Here is a 27,282-nt window from a genome sequence, read left to right as displayed (position 1 = left end):
GTTTCCAGCACAAAAGTAGGCCCTTCAGCCCATCTCATCCATACTTTGAATTGACCAATGTCTGCCTGATCAAATGTCACTGGCCTGCATTTGGCTTTTACTTCCCTTTCAACCTTTCTTATCTCATTATTTGTTACTTGTTTGGTCATACTCCTCTGACCTCTCTCAGACACAGAACTCTGTACACTGGATCTTTCTTGCACCATTCTCTGTAAACTCTGGAGACTGCTATGCATGAAAATCCCAGGAGATCAGCAGTTTCTGAGATACTCAAATCACCCCATCTGGCACCAACAATCATTCCACAAAGACACTTAGATCACATTTCTTCCCCATCTTGACGTTTGGTCTGAACAACAACTGAACCTGTTGACTATGTCTGCATGCTTTTATGCATGGAGATGCTGCTATATGATTGGCTGATTAGGTAGTTGCACTAACAAGCAGGAGTAAGGGTGTACATAAATGGCCACTGAATGTAAGTGAGGTAAGTGAGCACTTGGGTATGAATAGGGAGTAGCATCCAATAACCCATAAAATCCAGCAGGGTGAGCATCTTTTAATATCCTGGACATCAACATCTCAGAGGATCTATCCTGGGCCCAACATATTGATGTAATCATGAAGAAGGCACACCAGCAGCTCTACTTTGAGTAGATTTGGTTCTGTCTACAGATGCACAACATAGAGTATTCTGACTGGCTACATCATTGCCTGGTATGGAGGCACCACTGCATAGGATGACAAGAGGCAGTGGAGGATTGTAGACTCAGATCTATTACCGGCAGTACCTGCCCCACCATCGTAGACATTTTCATGAGGTGGGGCCTCAAGAAGGCAGCATTTGCCTTAGGGATCCTCACCATTCAGGACACACCCTCTTCTCATTGCTACCATCAGGGAGACCCACACTCAACAATTCAAGCAGATTCTTCCCCTCTGCCGTCAGATTGCTGAACGGCCTATGACCATCTCTTCACTATTGTTTTTTTTACACTATTTATGTTGGAATTTATAGTAAGTTCACCTCTTTGCATTCACCTTGCTGCCACAAAACAACAAATTTCACAACAGAAGCCTGATTCTGACCAAAGTCCCTGCACTGGAGACAATGCAAAGAAAATTCACTGGCTTACTGAAGGCGTTGGGACAGGGGGACAGGTCGGGGCCTAAACTCAATGAAGTTTCCAAGATTCTGAGATGAAACTAAAGTCCTGATGGGGATCCCATGGGATAAACAGGGAGAAGGTGTTTCCCCTTGTAGGGGGAATTTAGAATTGGGTGCAGTCCACAAGATGGGCGTGAGGAGAAACATCTTTGCTCAGAACATTACGAACCTTTAGAATTCTAAAGCTCCAAGGATGTCAAAGCTGGTACAGTGAAGATATTTGAGGCCAAGACAGACAGATCTGTAGTCCACTGGTGAGTCACAGGTTGTGGAGAACGGGAGGATAAAGCCAAAACTAAGGTCAGATCAGCAATGATTTCACTGACTGGTGGAGCAGACTTGTGTGGCTGAGTGGATGTTCCTGTCTCTATTTCTTACATTTATAGAATCAGATGGCACTAAGAACAGGCCCTTCAGCCCACTGTATTCATGCAATCACCAATTACACCAATCCCATTTCACTTCTCCCCACATTCCCATCAACACTTCACCAGATTCTGCCACTTACTTGCACACTAACAGCCAAATAATTCAGCAACCTGGGTTATGGGAGGAATACACGGAGGAAACCCATGCGGTCACAGGTAGAATGCAAAAACTTTACACAGACAGGATTGAACAGGGGTCCCTGGCTCTCTGAGCTAGTAGCTCGACTCACTATGCCACTCAATGCTGAGCTGATTATTAGTCTCAGTTCTACTTTTCTGCCTGATCTACTGTCACCTAAAAATCTATCCCAGCAGATCAAAGCAACAAGGCCTGGGCCAGGGCCCAGACTCAAGTAAGGGAGGACCCACTGCTTGGTCGACTTAAGCATCGGACCAGATTGGAAAGGTCAGGTACAGGCTGAATCCAGGTGGCGGGGCCTAGGCCTGAGAGAGTATGGAAGCAGAAGGGCCCGGGTCTGAGAGTGAAGAATGACCTGAGGTTTGGCTGATTTAAGGGCTGGACCAAGGTGATTCGGTCAGAGTGTCAGGGCTGATTAATAAAATCCATCTCCAAAAATCTTAAAAAGAGGGTGGCATGGCTTTACCTAACTTTCGTTTATATTATTGGGCAGCTAATTTACGTTGTGCTACCTTCTGGTCTTTCTTCCATGGCCAACCCGAGTGCCCTAACTGGGTGGTGATGGAGCTGAGCTTCACCAAAGAATTATCTATCTCTGCACTCCCTAGTAGTCTGCCCAGATCAATAGCTAATCCTCTTGTTAGACACACTTTGCGTATATGGGCTCAGTTCAGGAAATGCTATGGTTTCCAGGGGTTTTCCGTTTCCAGCCCTATTGCTCATAATCACCTTTTTTTACCTACTACATACGATTCAGCATTCCAGGTTTGGTATAGGAAGGGCATTAGACATTTTGAAGTTCTTTTCATTGATAATCGCTTCGCTTCTTTTCAGCAGCTCTCTGTTAAGTTCAATCTGCCCAATGCTCATTTTTTCAGATATCTCCAAATCCGACACTTTATTGCTCCTTTAATTCCTAACTTCCCTGAAATGCCTGCGAAAAATGCTATGGACCTATTTCTTTCCATGAATCCACTACGTAAAGGCTTAATATCAATCATCCGAGATAAAATAGCAGCCTTACGACAGGCCCCCATGGATAAAATCAAAATGGCCTGGGAGCAGGATTTAAATATCTCCTTATCTGAGGAGAGCTGGGATTCAGTTCTCAAATCGGTTAACTCAACCTCTCTTTGTGCTCGTCACTGCCTTTTACAGTTTAAGATTGTTCATAGAGCCCATATGTCTAAATCTAAACTAACTCAATTCTACCCTAGCGTTAGTCTGCTCTGTGATAAATGCAAGAGGGGCGTGGCCTCTCTCATCCATATGTACTGGTTCTGTCCTAGCTTGGAGAAATTCTGGAAAGATGTCTTCACTACGTTATCGTGTATTCTGAATCAGCACCTAGAACCAAACCCCTTAATTGCTCTGTTCGGTTTTTGGGGCAAGACAGATTTGCCAATACTTTGATAATAAGTGATAATAAATACCATACTTTGATAATAAGTGTTCTTTGAACTTTGAATTGTCAGTGACTCAGCATTCCGCTCCCTCTGGGGTAGAGAATTACAAAGATTCAGAAGAAATTTATCATCATCATCTCAATCCTTTGCCTCTCTTCTGGCTAGACGCTTGATCCTCCTCAGATGGAGAGATGCTGCCCCGCCCACTCATGCTCAATGGCTTAACGACATCATGGCCTGTTTGGACCTCGAAAAAATTCATTATTCAGTTCTCAATTCGGATCTAAAGTTCCATAAGGTCTGGGGACCTTTTATCAAGTACTTTCATAACCTTCCTCTTGACTAGGGTTTTTTTTTTCTCTTCGGTCCCTTGCTTTCAGCTCCTTTTTTTTTCTGGTAGAAGGCATTATTACCCTCTGTTGCTGAGTGTATTCACAGTCTGGGAGTTTGGCTGTCCTGACTTATTCTCTCTATATTGTGTTGTGGTTGGTCTGGAGTTGCTGTTGTTTTTTCTTGTGTTGTGGGGCTTGGGGAGGACACTAAGCTTACTTGTCTTTAATTTAGGTGCTTTTTTTTTTGCTAAATTCTCTTCCTTTGTAACATATTGTTATTGTATGCTTAATTTTGCACTGTTTTAATGTTCCTCATTGGGATTTGGGGTTTTTAATTTGTAAATGTTTTGAAAACTAATAAAATGTTTTGAAAAACTAATAAAAATTTTTTTTAAAAGTGTCAGGGCTGGAGGAGAGGGATGGGCTGGTGTTCAGCTTGCTGCCCCTCAAGGTTAACTCATCTCTGCGCTGAACTGAGGCTGTGGCCTGCAACTAACGGGAACCTGGATCAGCTGCAGGGATGACTGGCTGCACGGCTGTGGACTCACTTTTGGGAATATCAGTCCTGAATGTTATTTGTTTACTTTTATTATTTTCATGACTTGTTTTTTTCTGCACATTTGGCGTTGGACGGTCTTCTATTGGTTTTCTTTGTTTTGTGGCTGCCCGTAAGGGGACAAATTTCTAAGGTGTATATATTAAAACATACTTTGATAATAAGTGTTCTTTGAACTTTGAATAGTCAGTGACTCAGCATTCCGCTCCCTCTGGGGTAGAGAATTACAAAGATTCAGAAGAAATTTATCATCATCATCTCAATCTTAAAGAAATGGATCAGTGCTTAGGCCCCAACTATTCACAACATCCATCAATAGTTTGGATAGGGGAATTGAGTGTTTTATTTCTCATTTTGCTGATCATAATAAAATGCTGGATTGTGAGTTATGAGGACATAAAACATAGAGCATATTCTCAGAGAAAAAGCTATCAAGGGGTATGGGGAGAGTACAGTAATACAGTATTGAGATGACAGCTCCTGCCATGATTGTACTGAATGGCAGAGAATGATCGGAAGGCCAAATGGCCTGGACATGCCCATGGTTTCCTTATTCTGAAATATACTACCTGCCCTGGATTCCCCGCCCGTCACCCAAAATATCTAATGCCAAGTTCCAACAAATGGAGCAAGTGAATTTAAGGGCAGGATGGAAGATAGCAGCAAATTTAATAAGATTGACGAGCTCAGCATGGGTACATGAAGCAGCTCCAATGTAGTCATCAATGTAGCGGAGGAAGAGATGGGGGGTATATTTTGCTCCACGTTCCAGCATCTGTAGTCTCTTATGTCTTCAGTACAATCAACCATCAATCTTGTAAGGTGCAAAATGTTAGCCCATCTTACTAAAGGTCCTTCAGTAAACAATGCCGTTATTCTAGTAATGTGTGATATTTACTGCACCACCTCCATGACAACACCGCCCTAAATAAAGGAGAGAAATCCAGTCTGCAGTCCCTCAGATGCAACCTCACCAACTTTCCAGACAATTGTACCCAGCTTCTCTACTTTTGCACTCCAAAGTTCCTAAAGACCACCTGCCTATAGTGCCACAAACTGTTTCTTGTCCACATCAGTGGTTTCAACATTGTCCCCAACATAACCGGCTGTTTTAATTTTGCTGGCAATACATCCTACACATCTGTAACAGAGAGAGCGAGGGGGGGGGGGACCGAGAATGAGAATAAACCTTTGTTGTCTGGTCGATAGCTAGCTCTGCCACTTGGACACTTCTACAGATGTAGTGTGGAGAGCATTCCTCCAGGCTGCATCACTGTCTGTCTGGTACGGGGGTGGTGGTGATGGGCTACTGCACAGGATCGAAAGAAGCCACAGAAAGTTGTAAAATTAGTCAGTCCATCTTGGGCACTAGCCTCAGAGGTATTTAAGATATCTTCAAGGAGCAGAGCATCTTCAAGGATCAGCGTCCATTATTAAGTATCCTCATCACCCAGGACATGCTCTCTTCTCATTTACCATCAAAGAGGTACAGAAGCCTCAGTAATTCAGTAACAGCTTCTTCCCCTCTGCCATACAATTGCTAAATGGACATTGAACCCATGAACACTACCTCACTTTTTTTGTGTTTATATTATTTCTATTTTTGCACTATTTTAAATTTAGCTATTTAATTTGTGTGTATGTGTGTGTGTGTATATATATATATATATCTCGATTAAGTAAATCAGCAAATCATTGCAGTAGATATATATATCACCTACTGTAATGATTTACTGACTTACTTATAATGTTTCTCTATATTATCATGTGCTGCTTTGTACTGAGGCCGTTAAGTTAACAAATTTCACGACAAATGCCGGTGATATTAACCTGATCCTGATTCATTGCTGCCAGCAACCTGTGTAGAGTACAGGGTACGTACAGAAGAGAAAATCTGCAGATGTTGGAAATCCGAGCAACATATACAGAACGCTGGAGGAACTCAGCAGGCCAAGCAGTATCTATGGAAAAAAGTACAGTCGATGTTTCTGGCCGAAACCCTTCAGCAAGACTGGAGGAAAAAAAATCTGAGGAGTAGATTTGAAAGGTGGGGGTAGGGGGGAGAGAAACACCAGGCAACAGGTGAAACTTGGAGGGGGAGTGATGAAGCAAAGAGCTAGGAAGTTGATTGGTGAAAGAGATGGAAGGCCATGGAAAAAAAGGGAGGGGGTAGCACCCGAGGAGGCAATGGGCAGGCAAGGAGATAACATGAGAGAGGGACAAGAGGATGGGAAATGGTGAAAGGGGGGTGGAGGGCATGACTGGAAGTTTGAGAAATCAATGCTCGTGCCATCAGGTTGGAGGCTACCCAAACGAAATACAAGATGTTGTTCCTCCAACCTGAGTGTGGCTTTATCCCAACAGTGGAGGAGGCCATGGATGGACAATGGAAAGTGGAATTAAAATGGGTGGCCGCTGGGAGATCCCGCTTGTTCTGCCTAACGGAGTGCAGAAGATCAGCAAAGCGGTCTCCTAATCTACAGAGGGTTTCACCGATATACAAGAGGCCATACCCCGCGGGACACTGTGCACTAAATTACCCCAGACTCACAGGTGGAATCTCACCTCACCTGGAAGGACTGTGGAGCCCTGAATGGTGGTGAGGGAGGAGGTGTAGGGGCAGGTGTAACACTTGTTCCACCTGCAAGGATAAGTGCCAAGAGGGAGATCAGTAGGGAGTCGTGCAGGGAGCGATACCTGCCAAAAGCAGTAAGTGGGTGGGGGGGGAGAGGGAAAGATGTGTTTAGTGGTGGGATCCAGTTGGAGGTGGCGGAAGTTATGGAGAATTATGTGCTGGGTGTGGAGGCTGCTCGGTTGGTAGGTGAGGACAAGAGGAATCCTATCTCTGGCAGTGTGGCAGGAGGATTAAGAGCAGACGTGCGTGAAATGGAAGAGATGCAACTGAGCACAGTGTTTTTGGTGGAGGAAGAGATGCCCCTTTCTTTGAAAAAGGAAGACATTTCCTTCCTTCTAGAATAAACTGAGAACAGATGTGGTGGAGACGGAGGAATTGAGAGAAGGAGATGACGTTTTTATAAGTAGTAGGGTGGGGCAAGGTATAGTCCAGCTAGCTGTGAGAATCCGTTGGTTTATAATAGACATCAGTGGATAAGATGTCTCCAGAGATAGACACAGTGAGATCGAGAAAGGGGAGAGAAGTGTTGGAAATGGACCAGGCGAATTTGTAGGCAGGTTGGATATTTAAGTATGTAAAGAGAAAGGCTGATGGATGGTGTAGGGAACTCTCCACGAAAGCAGGGAACAGAAATTTCACCTCACAACCTTTTCAAACCAGATTACAACAGTAGCAAGTCAAAGGGAAATGCAATTTAGGAGTTAGCCCAATTTTTGTGAAGAAAGTACCTTCAGTGAAAAGCAAAAACAATGATGTCAATCAATATTCAAGATCAATGAATCCATTGTCAAAGGAAGAAGGGAGATATGACTCACATATTTATTAAAATGATCCTTGGATATGTTTTACATGACAATATGCTGTTTGATTTCAAGAATAGTCCAAACATATCGAGTGATGTACAGGCAAAGGTCAACCGATTCATTAAAGCTGCTTCCCAAACTACAAATAGAGCCCCCAAACACCTCCCCCACCAAAGTAAAAGAGGCAAATGAGATTTTGCAGGTGCTGGAAATCCAGAGTAACACACAAAAAATTCTGGAGGGAGTCAACAGGTCAGGTAGCAACTATGGAGGGAAATAAAGAGTTGATGTTTCGGGCTGAGACCCTTCATCAGGACTGAGGCAAATTAGAATCGTTAAGCAGGGAGGTCCAAGGTAAACCAGAAAAACACCTTTTCTTCCTTTGTGTCTGTCAGGACTGAACATCTGATTTTCCAACTTCTGGCCTCATTTCCCTTTATCCTGCTAATGGCCCTTTCTCATCTCGTTTTATAAAGTGATCCTAATGATCAATGTTCATGCTCCTGACCAGTCTTAACCAATCCTCACATAATCTTTTACTTTATACTTTTCTCTGAAAACTCTAACCCCTCCATTCTTCCCAAGATCTGATACAAGGTCTCTGCTCCAAACGTTGATTGGTTTCTCAAATGCTGCTTGACTGGCTGAATCCCACCCGCACCTTGAATTGTTCGGGCTTTACGCTGCACTGCTTTAATTAACTTTTGTGAGCAAACTCCATGGATAAACTTCCCAGACAAAAAAAATCACTGTGCAGCTGAAAGATCTTTTGTTGCTCTTCTCCAAACACCTGAAGATAAAGTTGACCTTCTGGTGAAAAAATGGAGACTGTTTTGCTTTCTATTTTATTTACACTAAAATTAACTTTATGCTCTTTTTTGATCTAGTTGTGTTCTTTCTTGTGAAAATTGGGTATGGAACACTACAGGCCCTTCGGCCCACAATATTGTTCCAATCTTTTAACCTCCTCCAAAATCAACCTAACCCTTCCCTCCATTTTTATGTCATCCACCTGCTTATCTAATTTTTTTCTTTTAATGTTTCTTAAAAATTCTTTAAATAGGGGCATTTAAAAGACGTGTTTAATTTACATTTTTCTTGTGAACGCTGCCTATCTGATGCTCTGTGCCGGTGATGCTGCTGAAAGTAGGCTTTTCATCGCAGCTGTGCATACATACAACAATGAACTCAATTTTGAATTTCAGAGAGCTGTGTTGGTGTAACAACAAAGGAGGTATACAAGACCATGACCACAATAGAGTATCTAAATAAATATCATAAATTAAGATGTGTGGGCACAGTTGTACCTACTTAACCTGGAGGAGAGCTTCACAGAGACTGCAGTTTCTGGAATCTGGAGCAATCTCAGTGGGTCAGGCAAGCATCTGTGAGAGGAAATGGACAGTCGAGGTTTCAGGTCTCACCTAGTTCCTCCAGAATCTTGTGCGTCGCTCGGAGGAGGGAAGTGGTTAAAATGACAAGGCTTCCTCCTGATCTAACCACAACCTTCATACTATGCCCAGAACAAGCGTATTCTTCTGATGGAGACAGGTGGGAAGCAGATCCCACTGCCACTGGTGATTGTCCTGGCAATCAGAAAACGGATTGGGATGGGCAAGGTCAGATTTCCACCCCTGCCCTTCATCTTTCTGACCTGTACCCTCACCTCCCCTTGAAGACTAGCCAGCAGAACCAACAGTGGGTCACTTCATCATTGTCAGATTAGGGTCTAAATTGCTACTTAAGTAGTTATTTTCTTGTAGTTTAACTTTCTCTATGTTTGTTTAATCAGAATCAGGTTTATTATCACAGACATATGTCATGAAATTTGTTGTTTTGCGACAGCAGTACAGTGCAATACATTAAGTACATATGTACTTCTTCCTGTAATTTATAGTATAACTAAAATAAACATACCAGTAAATATAAATAAGTAATGCAACAAGGTCACCTATTTGTCTGTTAATTTGTAGTAGATTTTAAAATATCTTTGTGTAAGCCTGAGAAGTCACAACAGTATAAATCAAGAAAGTCCTTATTCATAGACTGTTCTGATCAGAAAAGGTTTTCTTAACTAACCAGCCTAAACTAGTTTGCAGTATAGAGAGAATGCAATGTCTTCAGTCCTTTGTTGCTTGCTGTTTCTGACTGCACTTATTTTGTGTTACTTATTGCTTCAGCTGTCACTGCCTAATCCGTACCATGATGAACATCAATTAAAACAGCTATTACCTTAAGATTTGTACCTCATTCTTGACTTCCGCAGAACCGCCTGGACAATATCATCTCCAGATCCAACATCATGAAAAATGGAACTGACTTGAAGACCACTTGGTTCAGTCTCCAGCCACCCCCACGACCTCTGCTAAACTCGCCAGGGACACTTTCCCATAGAGTCCCACCATTCAACAATACCTCCTTCCCCGCTTCTCACCTGCTCCAGAACAGTGCAGACTCCCGTCCACCCACTCACAGTTTCAGCTCAATCTGCACAGGTCAATTCCAAGTGAAATTTCCACCCTCTGCTCTATCACTAAGGCCATTCGCCATTATATCACAAACCTCCAAACCATCACTCTTTTCATCACATCCTGTTTTCACTGAAGAAACCTGTTACACCTTTCAGAATCTCTAGAGATGACCACAGCCAACCATTTACCCTTGGAGTGTGGTCACCGTCAGAATGTGGCTGTGTAAAATGGCCATCAAGCTCCCATAAGCAACATGACAATGGTTAGTCTCTGTTTAGTTAAAGATTTACATTGGCTTGGATCCCAACACAAGAAAGCCATTGTTATTCTTCAGAAAACTACATTAGGATGTCTTCAACCCACAGAGAGCAGAAGGGACCTTAGTTCAGTTTCTCATCCACAAGACAGTACCAAGGCATCCCCTCAGCAGTAACTGGGAACATCAGCCTTGGGCCTTGTGGACGAGGTCCTAGAACGGGACTTGACCTTCAAGAGGTTTTAGACTGTTGCACAGTTGACCCTTCACAGACCTACACCTTCTTACTTACTGCCTGTTACACCACTGGCCTTTAGGGGAGTAATGACGGTCTTCCGTCTCTGGCAGTGTTCAGAGCTTCCTTCATCATGTCAGTAGCTTCCTCTTGGTTCTCACTACTATCAGTCATGCAAGCTCCAGATGGAGGCTCAGGAATACAGTTACACTCAGATGTAGAAAGATTCTTCATAGTTGTTTCCAAAACAATTTTGTTTTACTAATCAGGGTTGTTAGCCATGAGCTGAACCCCTGACCCTGTAGGACTGGTGGACCACTCTTAGTCTGGCCTGTATCATTTGACCTGTTTGGCATGAGTGACCCCACCAAGAGCCAAAGCACAAGGCACTGACTCCAGCCAACATAGCTCTCTGGGTTATTGAGGCACACGAGCCTCCAAACCCTACAAGATTGTGGTCCTCTTGGAGGATCAGTTTTCTACCTTCCATTAACTGATCATCCGAAGCTCGAATAACTGTGCTTGCACCTCTAATAATCCAGAATCTTCCATTGGTATTTCCTCGCCCAACCTTCCTGATTCCCAAACACCAATAACCATGGTCTATCGACCACCGATCCAGAGACACAGAATCAAACCCCACCAGGGTAACAGCACTACTTAAATAATTCAAAAGCAAAGGCAACCTCAGCAACGTGACTACAACATTGCAGAAAGAAATCTGCAACTCTCACTGACTCCGTGTGGCAACAGACTGACTATTGTGGTTGAATCCTATGCGCCTCTCAATTTCAGGGTCGATAAAGGATGAATAATAAATGCTGGCATTGCCAGCAAGTCCATGTTCCACAAGTGAATATATGAAACACAAGAAACTGCCAACAATATCTACATTGTATGAATGAACAAGCTAACAGCACAGAAACCTCACACGTGTTCAAAATCCTCTGTCGTCTGGGCTCTCGATGTGTCTCCACGGCGTTTCCTCCGTTTTACCCCCACTTCTGCCCAGCATTATTGCAGTTCCTCGCCCATTCCCTGAACCACATGTGTAAGTATTTCCTCCATCCTCTCACATCCCCACTTCTCAGCCCAGCCCTAACTGGGGTGGCATGGATTTAAATGACAGCCGCTTAAAGTGAGTGGAGGAAAGGTTAAGGGGAATGTCAGAGGTGGGTGACTTTTCATACAATGAGTGATAAGAGCCTGGAATGCACTGTCAGGGGTGGTAGTAGAGGCAGATACGTTAGGTACGTTTACGAGACTCTTAGATAGGCAGAGAGATGAAAGAAAAATGGAGGGTAATGAGCTGTAGAAGGGAAGGGTTACCTCGATTGTGGAGTTAATTTATATGGGTCAGCACAACATTGTGGGCTAAAGGGCCTGTACTGAAATGTTCTGTTCTCTGCTCCCTACAGATAGGGATGAGTACCAGTCTATGATGTTGTAGCAATGGTTGAACATCAAGTGATGTTCCCCATTGAGGCAGGAACTTTTTCTGACTGTTAATGATCCATAGCTCTTTATGACATAGGAGACCATGAAGCCATCCAATTGCCCACTAACGTTCAGTGTCAAATATTCTCCCCACTCTCCCATCAACCTGAGCACGACGGGAGAGATGACCACCCTTCTAAAAGATCCCACGGCACCATTTCGGAGGGGCAGTGGAATTCTGCCAACTATTACCAGATTACCTTGGCCAGGTCACCCTGCTGTTTACGGGATATTCCTTGCACAAGCTGGCTTCTACATGCCTACGTCATATCAGCAGTTACACTTCATAAGTGTTATAGTCACACAATACAAGAACGCGGCAGCATGGCAGCACAGTGGGACGCTATTACAGCTGGGGGTGCAGAGTCGGGAATTCAATCCCAGCTTCGTCTATAAGGCCTTTGCACATCCTCTCCTTGAACATGTGGGTTACCTCCAGGTGCTCCAGCTTCCTCCCACATACCAAAGACGTACCAGTTATAGATTAATTGGTCATTGTAAATTGTCCTGTGATTAGGCGAGGGTGAGGTAGGTGGGTTGCTGAGCGGTGTGGCTGATTGGGCCAGAAAAGGCTACTCTGCAGTGTATTTCTAAACGAAATAGAATAGACAATCAAACAGGTCCTTTGGCTCACCGAGTCTGTTAACCATTTACACTATTCTGCCCTCACCCTCATCAACACTCTCCAGATGCCACCCCTCACCTACACACTAGGGGCAATTTACAGAGGCAAATTAACTCACAGTCATGCACGTCTTTATTTCTCGGAGCACCTAGAAGAAACCCACATAATCACAGAACGTGCAAACTCCACACAGTCAGAACTTGAGGTCTGGATTCACAATCTGGGTCACTGAATTAGGGAAGCAGCAGCCTTACTTGCCACACTGTAAAAATGAGAGATTCTGCAGATGCGGGAAATCCAGAGTCCCTCTCCCTCTCCCTCTCCCTCCCTCCTGGAGGAGCTCAGCAGGCCAGGCAGCATCCATGGAAATGAACAAACAGTTAATGTTTGGGGGTGAAACCCTTCTTCAGGACTGGAAAGGGGAAAGAAGCACAATTAGAAGGTGGGAGGGTGTCGAGAGTGCAAAGCGGATGGTGTAGGGGATGAAATGAGATGCTCGGAGGTGATAGGTGGAAAAGGCAAAGGGCTGAAGGAGGAGGGAGATAAAGATATGTTTGGTGGTGGGGTGCTGTTGAAGATGGTTGCAGAGAATGATCTGCTGGATGCGGAGGCTCATAGGGTGGTACGTGAGGACAAGAGGAACTCTACCCTTGTTAAGGCAGCAGGAAGACGAGGTGAGCGTGGATGTCCGGGATATGGAGGAGACGCCGGTGAGGACAGCGTCAATGATGGGAAAAGGAAAACCTCATTCTGGAATGAAAAGCCCAACCCTGGGAACAGGTGTGGTAGAGACGAAGGAACTGAGAAAAGGGGATGGCATTTTTATAGGAATGGGAGGTATGGTCAAGATAGCCGTGAGGGTCAGTAGGTTTATAAAAGATATAGGCAAGTCATTTACTGTATCTGGTGCTCCCGCTGCAGCCTCCTCTACACTGGTGAGACCTGACATAGACTGGGGAACTGCTTTGCCAAGCATCTTTGGGCCATCCACAACAAGCAGGATTTCCCGGCGGCCAATTGTTTTAATTCCAATCCCCATTCCCATTCCAACATGTTAGTCCATGGCCTCCACTCCCACTATAGTGAGGCCACTCTCAGGCTGGAGGAGCAACACCTCATATTCCATCCGGATAGTCTCCAACCTGATGGCACAAACATTGACTTCTCTAACTCACAGTAATTTCCCCCTCTCCCTTCCTTCTTCTTCCATTCCCCATTGGGCTCCCCTCTTACTTCTTTTCCTCACCTATCTCCTGCCTCTGGTACCCTTCCTCCTTCCCTCTCTCCCATGGTCCAATCACCTCTCCTATCAGATTCATAGAAACATAGAAAATAGGTGCAGGAGTAGGCCATTCGGCCTTTCAAGCCCACACCGCCATTCAGTATGATCATGGCTGATCATCCAACTCAGAACCCTGTACCTGCTTTCTCTCCATACCCCCTTATTCCTTTAGCCACAAGGGCCATATCTAACTTCCTCTTAAATATAGCCAATGAACCGGCCTCAACTGTTTCCTGTGGCAGAGAATTCCACAGATTCACCACTCTCTGTGTGAAGAAGTTTGTCCTCATCTCAGTCCTAAAAGGCTTTCCCTTTATCCTTAAACTGTGACCCCTCGTTCTGGACTTCCCCAACATCAGGAACAAACTTCCTGCATCTAGCCTGTCCAATCCCTTTAGATTTTTATACATTTCAATAAGATCCCCCCCATCAGTCTTCTAAATTCCAGTAAGTATAAGCCCAGTCGATCCAGTCTTTCTTCATATGAAAGTCCTGCCATCCCAGGAATCAATCTGGTGAACCTTCTTTGTACTCCCTCTATGACAAGAATGTCTTTCCTCAGATTAGGGGACCAAAACTGCACACAATACTCTAGGTGTGGTCTCACCAAGGCCTTGTACAACTGCAGTAGAACCTCCCTGCTCCTGTACTCGAATCCTTTTGTTATGAATGCCAACATACCATTTGCCTTTTTCACCGCCTGCTGTACCTGCATGCCCACTGTCAATGACTGGTGTACAATGACACCCAGGTCTCATTGCACCTCCCCTTTTCCTAATCGGCCACCATTCAGATAATAATCTGTTTACCTGTTCTTGCCACCAAAGTGGATAACCTCACATTTATTCACATTAAATTGCATCTGCCATGAATTTGCCCATTTTATGGTATTGATGTAGATAGAGAATTGGTTGGCAGACAGGAAGCAAAGAGTGGGAATAAACAGGACCTTTTCAGAATGGCAGGCAGTGACTGGTGGGTTACTGCAAGGCTCAGTGCTGGGACCCCAGTTGGGGTCTGAAAAGTTCTGAAAAGATCCCATTTATTTCCACTCTTTGCTTCCTGTCTGTCAACCAATTCTCTATCCACATCAATACCATACCCCCAATACCGCGTGCTTTAAGCTTGCACACTAATCTCCTGTGTGGGACCTTGTCAAAAGCCTTTTGAAAATCCACTGGTTCTCCCCTATCCACTCTACTAGTTACATCCTCAAAAAATTCCATAAGATTCGTCAGACATGATTTTCCTTTCACAAATCCATGCTGATTTTGTCCGATGATTTCACCGCTTTCCAAATGTGCTGTTATCACATCTTTGATAACTGACTCTAGCATTTTCCCCACCACCAATGTCAGGCTAACCAGTCTATAATTCCCCGGTTTCTCGCTCCCTCCTTTTTTAAAAAGTGGGGTTACATTAGCCACCCTCCAATCCTCAGGAACTAATCCAGAAACTAAAGAGTTTTGATGAATTCTCACTAATGCATCCACTATTTCTTGGGCTACTTCCTTAAGCACTCTGGGACGCGGACCATCTGGCCCTGGGGATTTATCTGCTTTTAATCCCTTCAATTTACCTAACACCACTTCCCTACTAACATGTATTTCCCTCAGTTCCTCCATCTCACTAGACCTTCGGTCCCCTACTATTTCTGGAAGGTTATTTATGTCCTCCTTAGTGAAGACAGAACCAAAGTAGTTATTCAATTGGTCTGCCATGTCCTTGTTCCCCATGATCAATTCACCTGTTTCCGACTGTTAGGGACCTACATTTTTCTTAACCAATCTTTTCCTTTTCACATATCTATAAAAGCTTTTACAGTCACTTTTTATGTTCCCTGCCAGCTTTCTCTATTATCTTTTTTCCCTTTCCTAATTAAGCCCTTTGTCCTCCTCTGCCAGACTCTGAATGTCTCCCAATCCTCAGGTGTACCGCTTTTTCTGGCTAATTTGTATGTTTCTTCTTTGGACTTGATACTATCCCTAATTTCCCTTGTCAGCCACGGATGCACTATCTTCCTTGGTCTATTCTTTTGCCAAACTGGGATGAACAATTGTTGTAGTTCATCCATGCAATCTTTAAATGCTTGCCATTGCATTCCTATTCCTTCTTCTTCAGCCCTTTACCTTTTCCACCTATCACTTGCCAACTTCTTACTTCATTGCCCCTCACCCACCTACCTGGTTTCACCTATCACCTTCCAGCTTCTACCCCTTCCCCTTCCCCCACCTTCTCATTCCGGCTTCTTCCCCCTCCTGCTCCAGTCCTGATGAACAGTTCCCGCCTAAAACGTCGACTATTTATTCCATAGAGGTACACTTTCTGTAGATGCTGCCTGACCTGCTGAGTTCCTCCAGCTTCTAGTGTGGGTTACTATGCTTACCACACGGTGCAGTCTGAGACCATCCACAAAATTGGTCACCAATGTCCTGGCTCACACTGTGAGCGTAAATGAAGCCTTGCTCCAGAGACAGCAGGCACAAGATCGAATCAAACCATTGCAGAGATTTCCCCACTTCTCCCTCAGTTAGCATCCCTGAAGCAAAGTCATCACCACATTAAGGAGCAATAAGAACTAGGAGCAGGAAGTTGGCCATCTGGCCCACCAAGCCTGCTCCGCCATTCAATAAGATCACTGTTGATTTGTCTGTGGTCTCAGCTCCACCTATCCGACTTTCCCCATAACCCTTGATTCCCCTGCTCTGCAAAAATTTGAGTCTTAAATGTACTTAATAACTGGGCAGAGAATTCCACAGATTCATTCATCTCTGGGAAAAGCAGCTCTTCTTTATCTCCATCCTAAATCTATTCCCTATAATTCTGAGGTGATAGCCCCGAGTTTCAATCTCACTTACCAGTGGAAACAACTTTCCTGCCTTTTTCTTATTTATCCCTTTCATAGTTTTATGTTTCTTTAAGATCCCAGTAAATTCCAGTGAGTTTAGTCCGAGTGACTGAATCTCTCCGGAATCAACCTGGTGTACCTCCTCCAAACCCAGTACAACTTTCCTCGAGTGAGGAGACCAGAACTGCACTGTACTCCAGAGGCATCCTCACCAGGACCCTGTACATTTGGTTACAGTATAACCCCCTCCCCCCTTGCTCTTAAATTCAATCCCTCTGCCAATTAAGGTCAACAGTGGATTTGCCTTCTTGATAGATTGAATAAACTGGGATTGTTTTCCCTAGAGCAAAGAAGGCGCAGGGGTGCATACAATTGTGAGGGGTGTAGGTAGGGTGGATAGTTACAGCCTTTTACCCCAGGATAAGGGAGTCTAAAACTAGAGGCCCAGCATTAAGGTGAGAGGGGCAAATTCTGAAGGGCAGCAAACAATCTGCTGGAGGAGCCCATCAGGTGAAGCAGTATCCCTGTGAGGTCAGAACAGTAAGCGTTTCAGATCAAAGGTCTACATCACGGTTTTGACCCGAGACGTCAACTATTCCTCCGCCACAAATGCTGCTCAATCGACTGAGTTCCTCCTCTAGATTGTTTGTTACTCTGAATTCCAGCAGCTGCAGTCTCTTGTGTCTCCAAAATCCAAAGGGATTTGAGGGGCAGGTTTTATCCACACTAGATATATAGAATGAGCGACCAGAGGAGGCAGCACAGGTTGGTACATTTGAAATGCACAGTATTTAGAAAGGTACGTGGATTAAAAAAAATGAATTCGAAGGATATGGCCCAAACGCAGGCAGAATGGGACTGACTAGCTTAGATGGTCGATAGGGACAATTTAGGCCGAAAGGCCATTTCTGGACTCTATGCCTTTGTGAATCAATATTTCTGGGAGCTTGCTCTGTATAAAATGTCCGCATCAGCACAAGTGCGCTTCATTAGTATTCCAGTGGCAGTTTGGGCCGCTCAGATTAGGATAGGCGCTATTAAAATGTGAATGTGGCTCGGCGCCTGGAACTCCTTCACGGGCAATGGCAGCGGTTCGGCGCGGAGAACAGATGCAAGTGACACATTCACAGGAAATGTCATGCAACAGGAACTGACTGCGGTGTGAGACTGCAAGGCAGCTTTTGCAGGGAGGTGGTTGCCAAGATCCGAGGGGCTGCGAGGGCGCTGTCAGCACCACAAAGCCCCGCACAGGGTGGAGGTGATGCCGCCGACTTCTGCCCCACCAGTTCAGTCCGGGCTTGGACAGGCAACCGGCGCCGGTCTGCGCTCGCCCTCCCCGGCCAGTCCAGCCCGGCGGGGCTTTGGATCCCAGACTGGCCCGGGTGGTAACCTACCCACCTTCCACCTCCCCCCACCCGCGAACTCGCTCCACCTTTGCTGCAATCTCCCGCAGTTTTGCAACGCCGCGACCCGCACCATCAATCATCATCTTTGCATCTCCGTTTAAAACCTGCATTCGGCCAAATGGGAAAAGGTGCAAAGCTCGACCGTGCAGCGGAACAGCCCGACTGTCCCCTTCTTAAAGGCGCCAACCGCCGCCGCTTTTGTCACATTTCGCCGTCCGTTACCGTTTGTAGTCGCTGGAGAAGATGCCGCCGCTGGCCGGGTCGTGTCCGTACTCGGGCTCCCCCAGAGACGAGCCCTTCTCGTCGTTGTACGCCGGCCCGGAAGACATGGTGCTGAAGAGACAGCGGTCCGCGGCTCCGCGGCGTCAGCCTGACCGGGGCGGGGCCGCGAGGCGGTGAGATCACCGGTCACGTGGGGCTCGGGCCCCACCAATCACAATCAAAGGCAGCCTTTCAGTTTCTCCATCACGGCCAATGACATTTTGGGTCTATTTTTAAGCCCTGGCGATAACATAACATAACGGGGCTTCGTATTTTTGTGCCGCACTTCGTCCGAGTTCACAATGGTTTTCAGTGGTCTATTGTATAAGAGCTCTGTGAATTGTCTGACTTTCACGCAGCACAGAAACAGGCCTTTTCAGCCTGTCAAGTCAGGCACACATTTTTTACCCTAACCCATATTTCCACAGCTTCCCCCAGATTCTACCCCTCAGCTAACACCAGGGGCAATTTACTATATGACTAATTTGAGCTGCATCAACATCTCAGAGGATGCTTCCTGGGCACAACAGTATTGATGGAACCACAAAGAAGGCATGCCAGTTCATTGGGAGTTTGGAGACAGCTTGCTGTCTGGCTGCATCACCAAAACGACAGCCATTGCACAGGAGCAAGAGGCACTACAGAAAACTGAAGGCTCAGCCAGTTCCATAACGGCCACAGCACTTCCAAGCATCCAGGACATCTTCAAAAGGCGATGCCACAAAAACGGGGCATCCATCATTAAAGATTCTCACCACCCAGGACGTGTCCTCTTCTCATTGAGGAGGAAGTACAGGAGGCTAAAGACACACACTTAACATTTTGGGCGCAAATTCTTCCCCTCTGCTATCAGATTAATGAAGGGTCCATGAACACTTCCCTGGAAGCAACGATATGCAGGATATTTCAACTGAACAGGCACAATAACGGAGAGAAACTCCACAGAGGCAGCACCCGAAGTCAGGATCGAACCCGAGTCACGGGGGTTGTATAGCTACAATATTGTGCTGCTCCTGATCTTTGTTCCAGGTAAAGTACATCTAAAACAGGGGTTCCCAACGGTGCGACAAAGAGTGGCTTGTGTCCTTGAGTGACGAGTCACGGAGTCATTACTCAGTCAGCTGCCAGTGTGCCTTGAGAAGTGGTAGTAACGTTTGCTCCAAGCACACTCCAGTCTCCCGCTGCCCGAGTCAGCGTTGAGGATTCTCATCAGTGTTACCTGGGAGTTACACCTCAGAGTTGAGGAGTCTCATCAATGTTAGCTAGAAGGTTACACCTCAGAGTTAAAAATCATCTCATTATGCCAAGATCTTTATACATCCTGAATCAACCATCGAGTAACGACCGCGTTAAAACCAAACCCACAGATGATCGGTAAATTATTCAATTATAAAATTTTAAAAACCGGCTGAAGTCATTCATTCATACTTGTCTCAATGCATTAAAGAAGTTTTTGAATTTCAAAGGTATTTTTTCTCTTGAAAGGTTTTTTTCTTGAATCGTTGATAATTTTGAATTGTGTTAGTTGAGGAGGAATCATGGGTAGCACCGAGGACTTTGAATCGTGTGATGGGAGTTCATATCTCCGGTAATCATCGGAAATAGGTGTGTAAGTTCAGTAGAGATCGCTTAATAAGTCGTGTCGCGTCCCCGAAGCATTTCCACCTGATGATTTATCGACGTAACCGCAGATAATATCGTAATATAATAGTCAAAAGCGTATTTCTCGCGATACTTTGCTATAGGCGTGTCTGGTTGAGTAAAGCGGTCATCCCCCGACTTAGTCAGATAGTTTTCCTCATACTAGCTCATATTTTTCTCTTTACCCTTAACCCTTCATCATGTCAAAAAGAAGGAAATGGAATGATGACTATGTGTGCTTTAGTTTCACTTGCACAACAGGAAATGATGGCTTGCAAAAACCCCAGTACATTCTTTGTAGCGTTGTGTCCAACTCAAATCTGAAAACCTTTTTTTATTGCATTTTTAAGTAATTACAGAGAGAAATATGAAAAAAATGTATATAACCCTTCCCCCATCCCCTTAACCCCTCCCCCCTGACTACCCTATAGAAAAAAAAGAAAGAAAGATTAAAAAAAAGAAAGAAAGAAAGAGTGCCTGGTTGTTGGTAGATCTCCACATGCTCCATGGAGTCCGTAATAACTTTAATATTTATTTATTTATTTATTTCCCCAAATAACCAATTGTTTCATCTTCAGAGCATCTATATATTTAGTCCTGTCTTTTGTAAATAAGGGCTCCAAATTTTCAGAAATGTTTAATATTTATCTCTTAAATTATAAGTAATTTTTTCTAATGGAATACAACCATAGATTTCTTTCTTCCAAGAGTCTATATTTAAATATGCATCTGATTTCCAAATAACTGCAATAGCTTTTTTGGCTACTGCCAGTGCAATTTTTATGAATTCTTTCTGGTATTTATTTAGTTTGAGTTTCGGTTTTATCCCTTCAATATCACCTAGTAAGAGTAGTATTGGATTATGAGGAAATTGTGTTCCTGTAATTTGTTCCAGTAAAAGTCCCTGCCGAATCAATTAATACATTTTTTATTTTAATTGGTAAATTTTTATTAACCAAAATTGCAACTCCTCTCGCCTTTGAGTTAAATGAAGCTGCAATAACATTTCCAATCCAGTCTCTTTTTAATTTCTGATGTTCTATATCTGTTAAATGAGTTTCTTGTAAGAAAGCTATATCTATTTTCATTTTTTTAATATATGTTAAAATTCTTTTTCTTTTTATTGGTCCATTAAGCCCATTAACATTAAAACTTTAAAAATTCAATAAATTAGTCATTATTTTTAATTATGTTACTCCAATCTATAATAATACCTAATCTTTCAACTTTCATGGTATCCTGGGAAATCTTTTTAAAAGTCTCCATGTTGCTATGTGTGTCCCCACCAATCATCCAGGCAAAAGAATAGAAGAAAAATAGAAAATAAAAGAAAAAAACAAAATACCCCCCTACTAATGTTGTGAAAGAAAAAAAACACAACATTACCCCCCTCTATTGTACGGGTCATGGCAATTGCCATGATTACACACGTGAATCCCATAGTAACCGATTCAAAGCTCCCTAGCCCTCCCGCAACATAAAAAGTATATATATATATAAAAAAGAGGAAATATACTATTCTCAATTAATATTTCTAAAATTTTACTTTTCTCCCTTATATCATCCTTAAATGTCCATCAGTTCCATTCGCCATTCGCTATCTCTGTTGTCATCTTTAACTATTACATTTAGAAGTCTCTACGTTTAATTAGTGAATAAATGGAAGTTCTTTTGCGAACACCTCCGCATCTCGATAATCGGGAAAAAATCTTTTTCCCTCCGCCAAAAAAATGATCAGTGTTGCTGGGTGATGCATTAAAAACTTATAACCTTTTTCCCATAAGACTTTTTTAGCTGGATTAAATTCTTTCTTTCTCTTCAAAAGGTTATAACTTATATCCGGATAAAAAAGAACTGGTTTCTCTGCTATCATCAATGGACCCTTTCTTCTTTTGGCACCTTGGGCAGCCGCCCTCAAAATCTTTTCTTTATCCTGGTATCTTAAACATCTTATCAAAATTGATTGTGGATTTTGATCGTCTTGAGATCTTGGCCTTAAGGCTCTGTGCACCCTTTCAATCTCAATTGAAGTTTCTTCTCCCATTTCCAATTTTTCAGGAATCCATTTTTGAAAAAAATTTATTGGGTCTTTTCCTTCGGTATCTTCTTTAAGTCCAACAATTTTAATATTGTTGCGTCTACTAAAATTTTCAAGCTTATCAATTTTTTCCACGAGTTGTTTTCTTTCTGATGTCCAGCCATTATTATCATCTTCCATATTCTTCATTCTTCCTTCCATATCGTCCATTTTGACTGCCAAATCTGTAATTTTCTTTTCCATTTTTTCCTGTTTCTTTGTCATTTTATCAAACATAGTCTCCATATTTATTATTTTTTCTTTAATTACTTTTTGGTTACTTTTAATTACTTTCAATGCATTTAATTTTTCTAATTTATGCATTATTTGCCTCAAAGTCTTTTTTGTATTTTCAGAGGAACTTTCATCTTCATCTTCATCTTCATCTGATTTTTCCAGAGAGTCCGACTCTCTCTCAGATTCACTTTCACTGTCAGTTTCAGTCACTGCTGGGTTTTGTAGTTCTGGTTGCTCTCTTTTGCGCATGCTCGTTCCTTTACGCTTGCGCAATTCTCGTTGATCTTTTCCTTTAGAAATGGCCGATGCTGCCGCAGTCTCCTGTTCTATTTCACCGGTGGTGTGTTGTACCTGAGTCCGCGGTTCTTCAGTAGAAGTAGGCCTTGATTCTGTTCCAGCTTTGGCTGTCTTCACGGTGGTAGTTTTCTTCGTCCTCTGTTTATAAGGCATAGCTTAAAACAATCTGGAGTAGTTTATAAGTAACCTTAAAAAAGTATTGATTAACTTTTCTTCACTTAAACATTGATTTATTGACTTTTTTATGGGAGGGCTGGGTTCCAGCGTCTCGATCCTACGTCATCACGTGACGTCCCCCCCCAACTCAAATCTGAAGCCATCCAAAAGCACTTCAAGAACAAGCATGGCGGAGCTGATGTTGAAGGACATGATGTTGGGTCATTGAAAATCAAAAGAGCTCGTTTTGATTCACAAGGAACTCTTCCAAAATTAGGTTTAGTTTCTGTTGAAAAACCACTACTACTTCATAACAGGTGACATATAAAGTGGCCAAATCCAAGAAGCCCCATACAATTGCGGAAGATCTCATCAAGCCATGTGCACTGGAAATGGCAACAATTATCTTGGGCAAAGAAGCAAGATAAAAATTTGAACAGGTGCCCCTATCAAATAATGTCATTCACAACCGAATCGGTGATTTGAATGAAGATATTTTGGACCAAGTCATCTCAGATGTCAGAGCTAGTCCTCTTAAAATCTCTATTCAGTTGGATGAGTCAACTGATTTCTCCAGTTGTAGTCAACTCATCACATTAGTGAGGTATGTCAATGATGGTGCTGTGAAGGAAGATTTCCTGTTTTGTAAAGATCTGAAAACAAACACAACTGCAAAGGATGTGATGCAGCTGGTGAAAGACTTCTGTGCCAAACATGATTTAGATATCAAAGTCATTGGTTCTGTGTGCACTGATGGGGCTCCTGCTATGTTTGGAAATAAATCTGGCTTTTCTGCATTGATGAAAAAGGAGATTCCAGACTTGCAAGTTACCCATTGTCTTCTTCATCGGCATGCTTTGGCATCAAAAACATTGCCTCCAAATTTGAAGAAAGTCCTTGATACTTGTGTGAAGATCATTAACTGGATCAGGGGGCGTGCTTTGAACCATCACATCTTCAAATCATTTGTGAGGATCTGGGAAGTGAGCATTCAGTTTTGTTTTTCCACACAGAAGTCCATTGGTTGTCACAAGGACAAGCTTTAACCTGTTTCTTTCCGCTGCGGGAAGATATCAAAGTTTTTCTGGAGGAGCGTGAATGTGATCTGGTTGGGGCAATGGAATCACAGGAACTCACCCAAATGCTGGCTTACTTAGCTATCATTTTCACTCGTATGAATGACCTGAGTGTTTCTTTTCAAGGAAAAGGGATAAACATATTGAAGGCTTGTGAAAAGTTGAGTGCCTTCAAAGAAAAGTTACGTCTTTGGCGTTGAAGAATGGAAAGAGGCAGTCTCTCAAATTTTCCTTCACTAGAAGAGATGGTTGATGATGCTGGATCCGTGACTCCTACTGTGCATGAAGAAATTGTGGCTCATTTGGAAATGCTGTCAGAATCGTTTGATGGATATTTTGCTGCTGGAGACCTGAAGATTTCAGAAGAATGGATCATGAATCCATATTCCTACAATTTGGAGAAAATGTCAGATGATGAAGAGCTGAAGGAAGATCTTATTGATTTGCAGACAAATTGAGTTCTTGAAATGCAGTTTCAAAGCAAGACTGGAGGAGTTTTGGTGTGCAGCACTGGATATGTTCCCAAGACGGTGGAAAAGCACTTGGTGTCCTCATTCCATTTGCAACAACATACTTGTGTGAATCTGGATTCAGTTCTCTTTTGTCAATCAAGACAAAATCTAGGAATCACCTGAATCCACAGGCAGGCCTGCGGATCACAGTCAGCAAGGAAGTTCCATGTTTTGACCAAATCATGAATGAGAAGCAGGAGCAAAGAAGTCATTGAATTTTATGTTCACAATTGGGATTGATTTTACTGTTTACAATTTTTTCTGAATAAGGTAGAACCTAATTGCTCAATTTACATTTGCATTTTATGCACTGAGTTAAAAGCTTATTTTTTTAAGTTCAACTTGTTCACCCGTAGTATTGTACGTGGTTCAATTTGTGGTTCAAAAATTAGAAATTAGACTTCTTCATCTTCAAATGCGATGTTACTTTTGTAGGGGGTGCGAACGTTAATCAAACATTTCCTGGGGTGTGGGGCATAGAAAAAGTCGGGAACCACTGATCTAAACTACTATCAATCGGCATTCACCTGTCCTCTGAAACATCCTAGAATCCCTCAAGAAGTCAAGAAAGCCTTTCTTGTTCCATTCCCTCTCCCCATCAGTTGCTACCGAGCCGATGAATGGGGACAAAACCTGCACTGAAAACCCTACCCTAAACAAGGAATTCAGCCAAGACCCAGTGGAATGCTCCCATCAAAGACGTGGTTGATTCTAAACAGGATCCTTTCTGAAGTGGTTCAATGGGAAGTTTCACAAGCGGCTGGCTTTACCATCTCTCCTGAAGGACAGCACCTTCACTCAGTGCTGCAGTAGTGAGTTCCCAGGGAACTTGAACCCCTAACCTCCTAATGTGGATGGCTTCAATTCATTTCTGATCATTTACAGACGAATGGTTTTTTTGTTGTTATGACGACAAAGGAACAAACCGGCATTTCCTCAAAGATCTTCTCTTCCTTTCCATATCCCAGAGCATGTAATAGCCAGTCGCTGACATAATGCAAGGAAGCACAGCAAGCTGAACAAACCCTCACAAATACCGGTGATACCTGTACAACGAGGGGATTGGGAGGGGTGCGGGTGCTCGTGATAACTTTTCATAACTTCAGCTGCATCATCTGGATGTGCACTGAGACATCTTGATTTATTTTTTCTTTATGCTTTATAAATTTTGTGAGAGTGAATTTCATTTCGATTAAAATTTGAAATCCGTAGCTCAAACCTTTCGGTAGTGATTTGTAAAGGATAAAATTTAAAGATAAAGATTAGTTTTATTTGTCACATGTACTTTGAAACATAGAGGGAAATGTACCCTTTACATCAAATCAAATCAGTGAGGATTCTGCTGGGCAGCCTGCAAATGCCACCAGGCTTCCATCACCACAAGAAGGGTCAGAGCTGTCTCTATTTACTGAGGAGACTGAGGTCCCTTAACATCTGCCAGACGATGCTGAGTATGTTCTATGAGGCTGTGGTGGCCAGTGCTATCATGTTTGCTGTTGTGTGCTGGGGCAGCAGGCTGAGGGTAGCAGACACCAACAGAATCAACAAACTCATTCGTAAGGCCAGCGATGTTGTAGGGGTGGAACTGGACTCTCTGACGATGGTGTCTGAAAAGAGGATGCTGTCCAAGTTGCATGCCATCTTGGACAATGTCTCCCATCCTCTCCATAATGTACTGGTTAGGCACAGGAGTACGTTCAGCCAGAGACTCATTCCACCGAGATGTAACACAGCGTCATAGGAAGTCATTCCTGCCTGTGGCCATCAAACTTTACAACTCCTCCCTTGGAGTGTCAGACCCCCTGAGCAAATAGGCTAGTCCTGGACTTATTTCCACGACATGCTTAACTTATTATTATTTAATTATTTATGGTGTTATATTGCTGTATTTCTTCACTACTCTTGGCTGGTGCGGCTGTAACGAAACCCAATTTCCCTTGGGATCAAAAAGTATGTCTGTCAGTCTGTCAAGGAATCCTCACAAGTGGTGATCACTGACTCTGTAAAGTGATGTACTGTTGTGCCACCCCTAAAAAATCTGTAAGGGTCGGACTTCCATACCAGTGGGAAAAGGGGGGAACTGCCCCAGACCTGGTGCCAGTTAAAGGGGAACACCAGCAACAGTTACTCTACACAGACACAGACATAGACACACACACACACACACACACACACACACACACACACACACACACACACACACACACACACACACACATACACACACACACACACACACACACACACACCCTTATTAACCCTAACTTGCTTTCTGGATTGTGAGAAGAAACAGGAGAATGCAGAGGAAACCCGTGAGGACTAAACCAGAGTACAGACTCCTTACAGGCAGTGGTGGGACCTGAACCCCAGTCTTCTGAATGCTGGTGCTGTGAAATGTTACGTTATCTGCTCTGCTACCATGCCACCCGTTACTAACCCTCTCAGGTGGACATTAGATATTCAATGGCATCTTTTGCATCCAGGCCAATAATTAGTCCTCAATTAATACAACTGGAACAGATTACCTAGGCAGTGCCAGTTTGCTGTTATATCCAATGCAAGGTACAAAATCCCCTCTGCAAATGGAAATATCTGTGTTTGGATCTTGCTGTGACCCAATTGATTGCCCCGTTCCCCTACTGTCCCTATACTTTCGAAGTGCTTCAGTGGCCATCTAACACTTTAGCACAGACGTAGAAGAGAAACAAATGAAGTTCCCAGCAGTACTCCAACACTTGTCAAGAGATCTCCAGCCAGCCAATGAGTACTCCTGGAGGCAGTCAGGTGACCTCAGTTGCTGCACTGCTCTGAGTAATTGTTTTTGACATCCAGCTTGAGTCAGCATCTGAACGTTTGACCTCCTGAGTCAGCATCCGAGCTAAACTCACAACCCTCCAGGCTGCAGCGCACACTCCACATTCAGAGCGAGCAGAAGGAG

The 27,282-nt window shown here is 43.6% G+C and overlaps 1 protein-coding gene across 1 annotated transcript in view; it reads right to left on the bottom strand.

Annotated features, from left to right (window-relative positions):
- The window catches only part of LOC132379202 (AP-3 complex subunit beta-2), a 223,478-nt gene extending 205,028 nt beyond the window's left edge, over positions 1 to 18,450 (bottom strand). The window contains exon 1 of the mRNA XM_059946877.1: positions 18,310 to 18,450. Coding sequence (XP_059802860.1) covers positions 18,310 to 18,416 — 107 coding nt within the window. The 5' untranslated portion in view covers positions 18,417 to 18,450. The remainder of the gene's footprint in view (positions 1 to 18,309) is intronic.
- Positions 18,451 to 27,282: the final 8,832 nt, after the last annotated feature.

Source organism: Hypanus sabinus, chromosome 21 (genome assembly GCF_030144855.1).
Source record: "Hypanus sabinus isolate sHypSab1 chromosome 21, sHypSab1.hap1, whole genome shotgun sequence".
NCBI lineage: Eukaryota > Metazoa > Chordata > Chondrichthyes > Myliobatiformes > Dasyatidae > Hypanus > Hypanus sabinus.
Note: the sequence above shows the minus strand (reverse complement) of the source record. Positions and strands in the feature narration are given on the sequence as shown.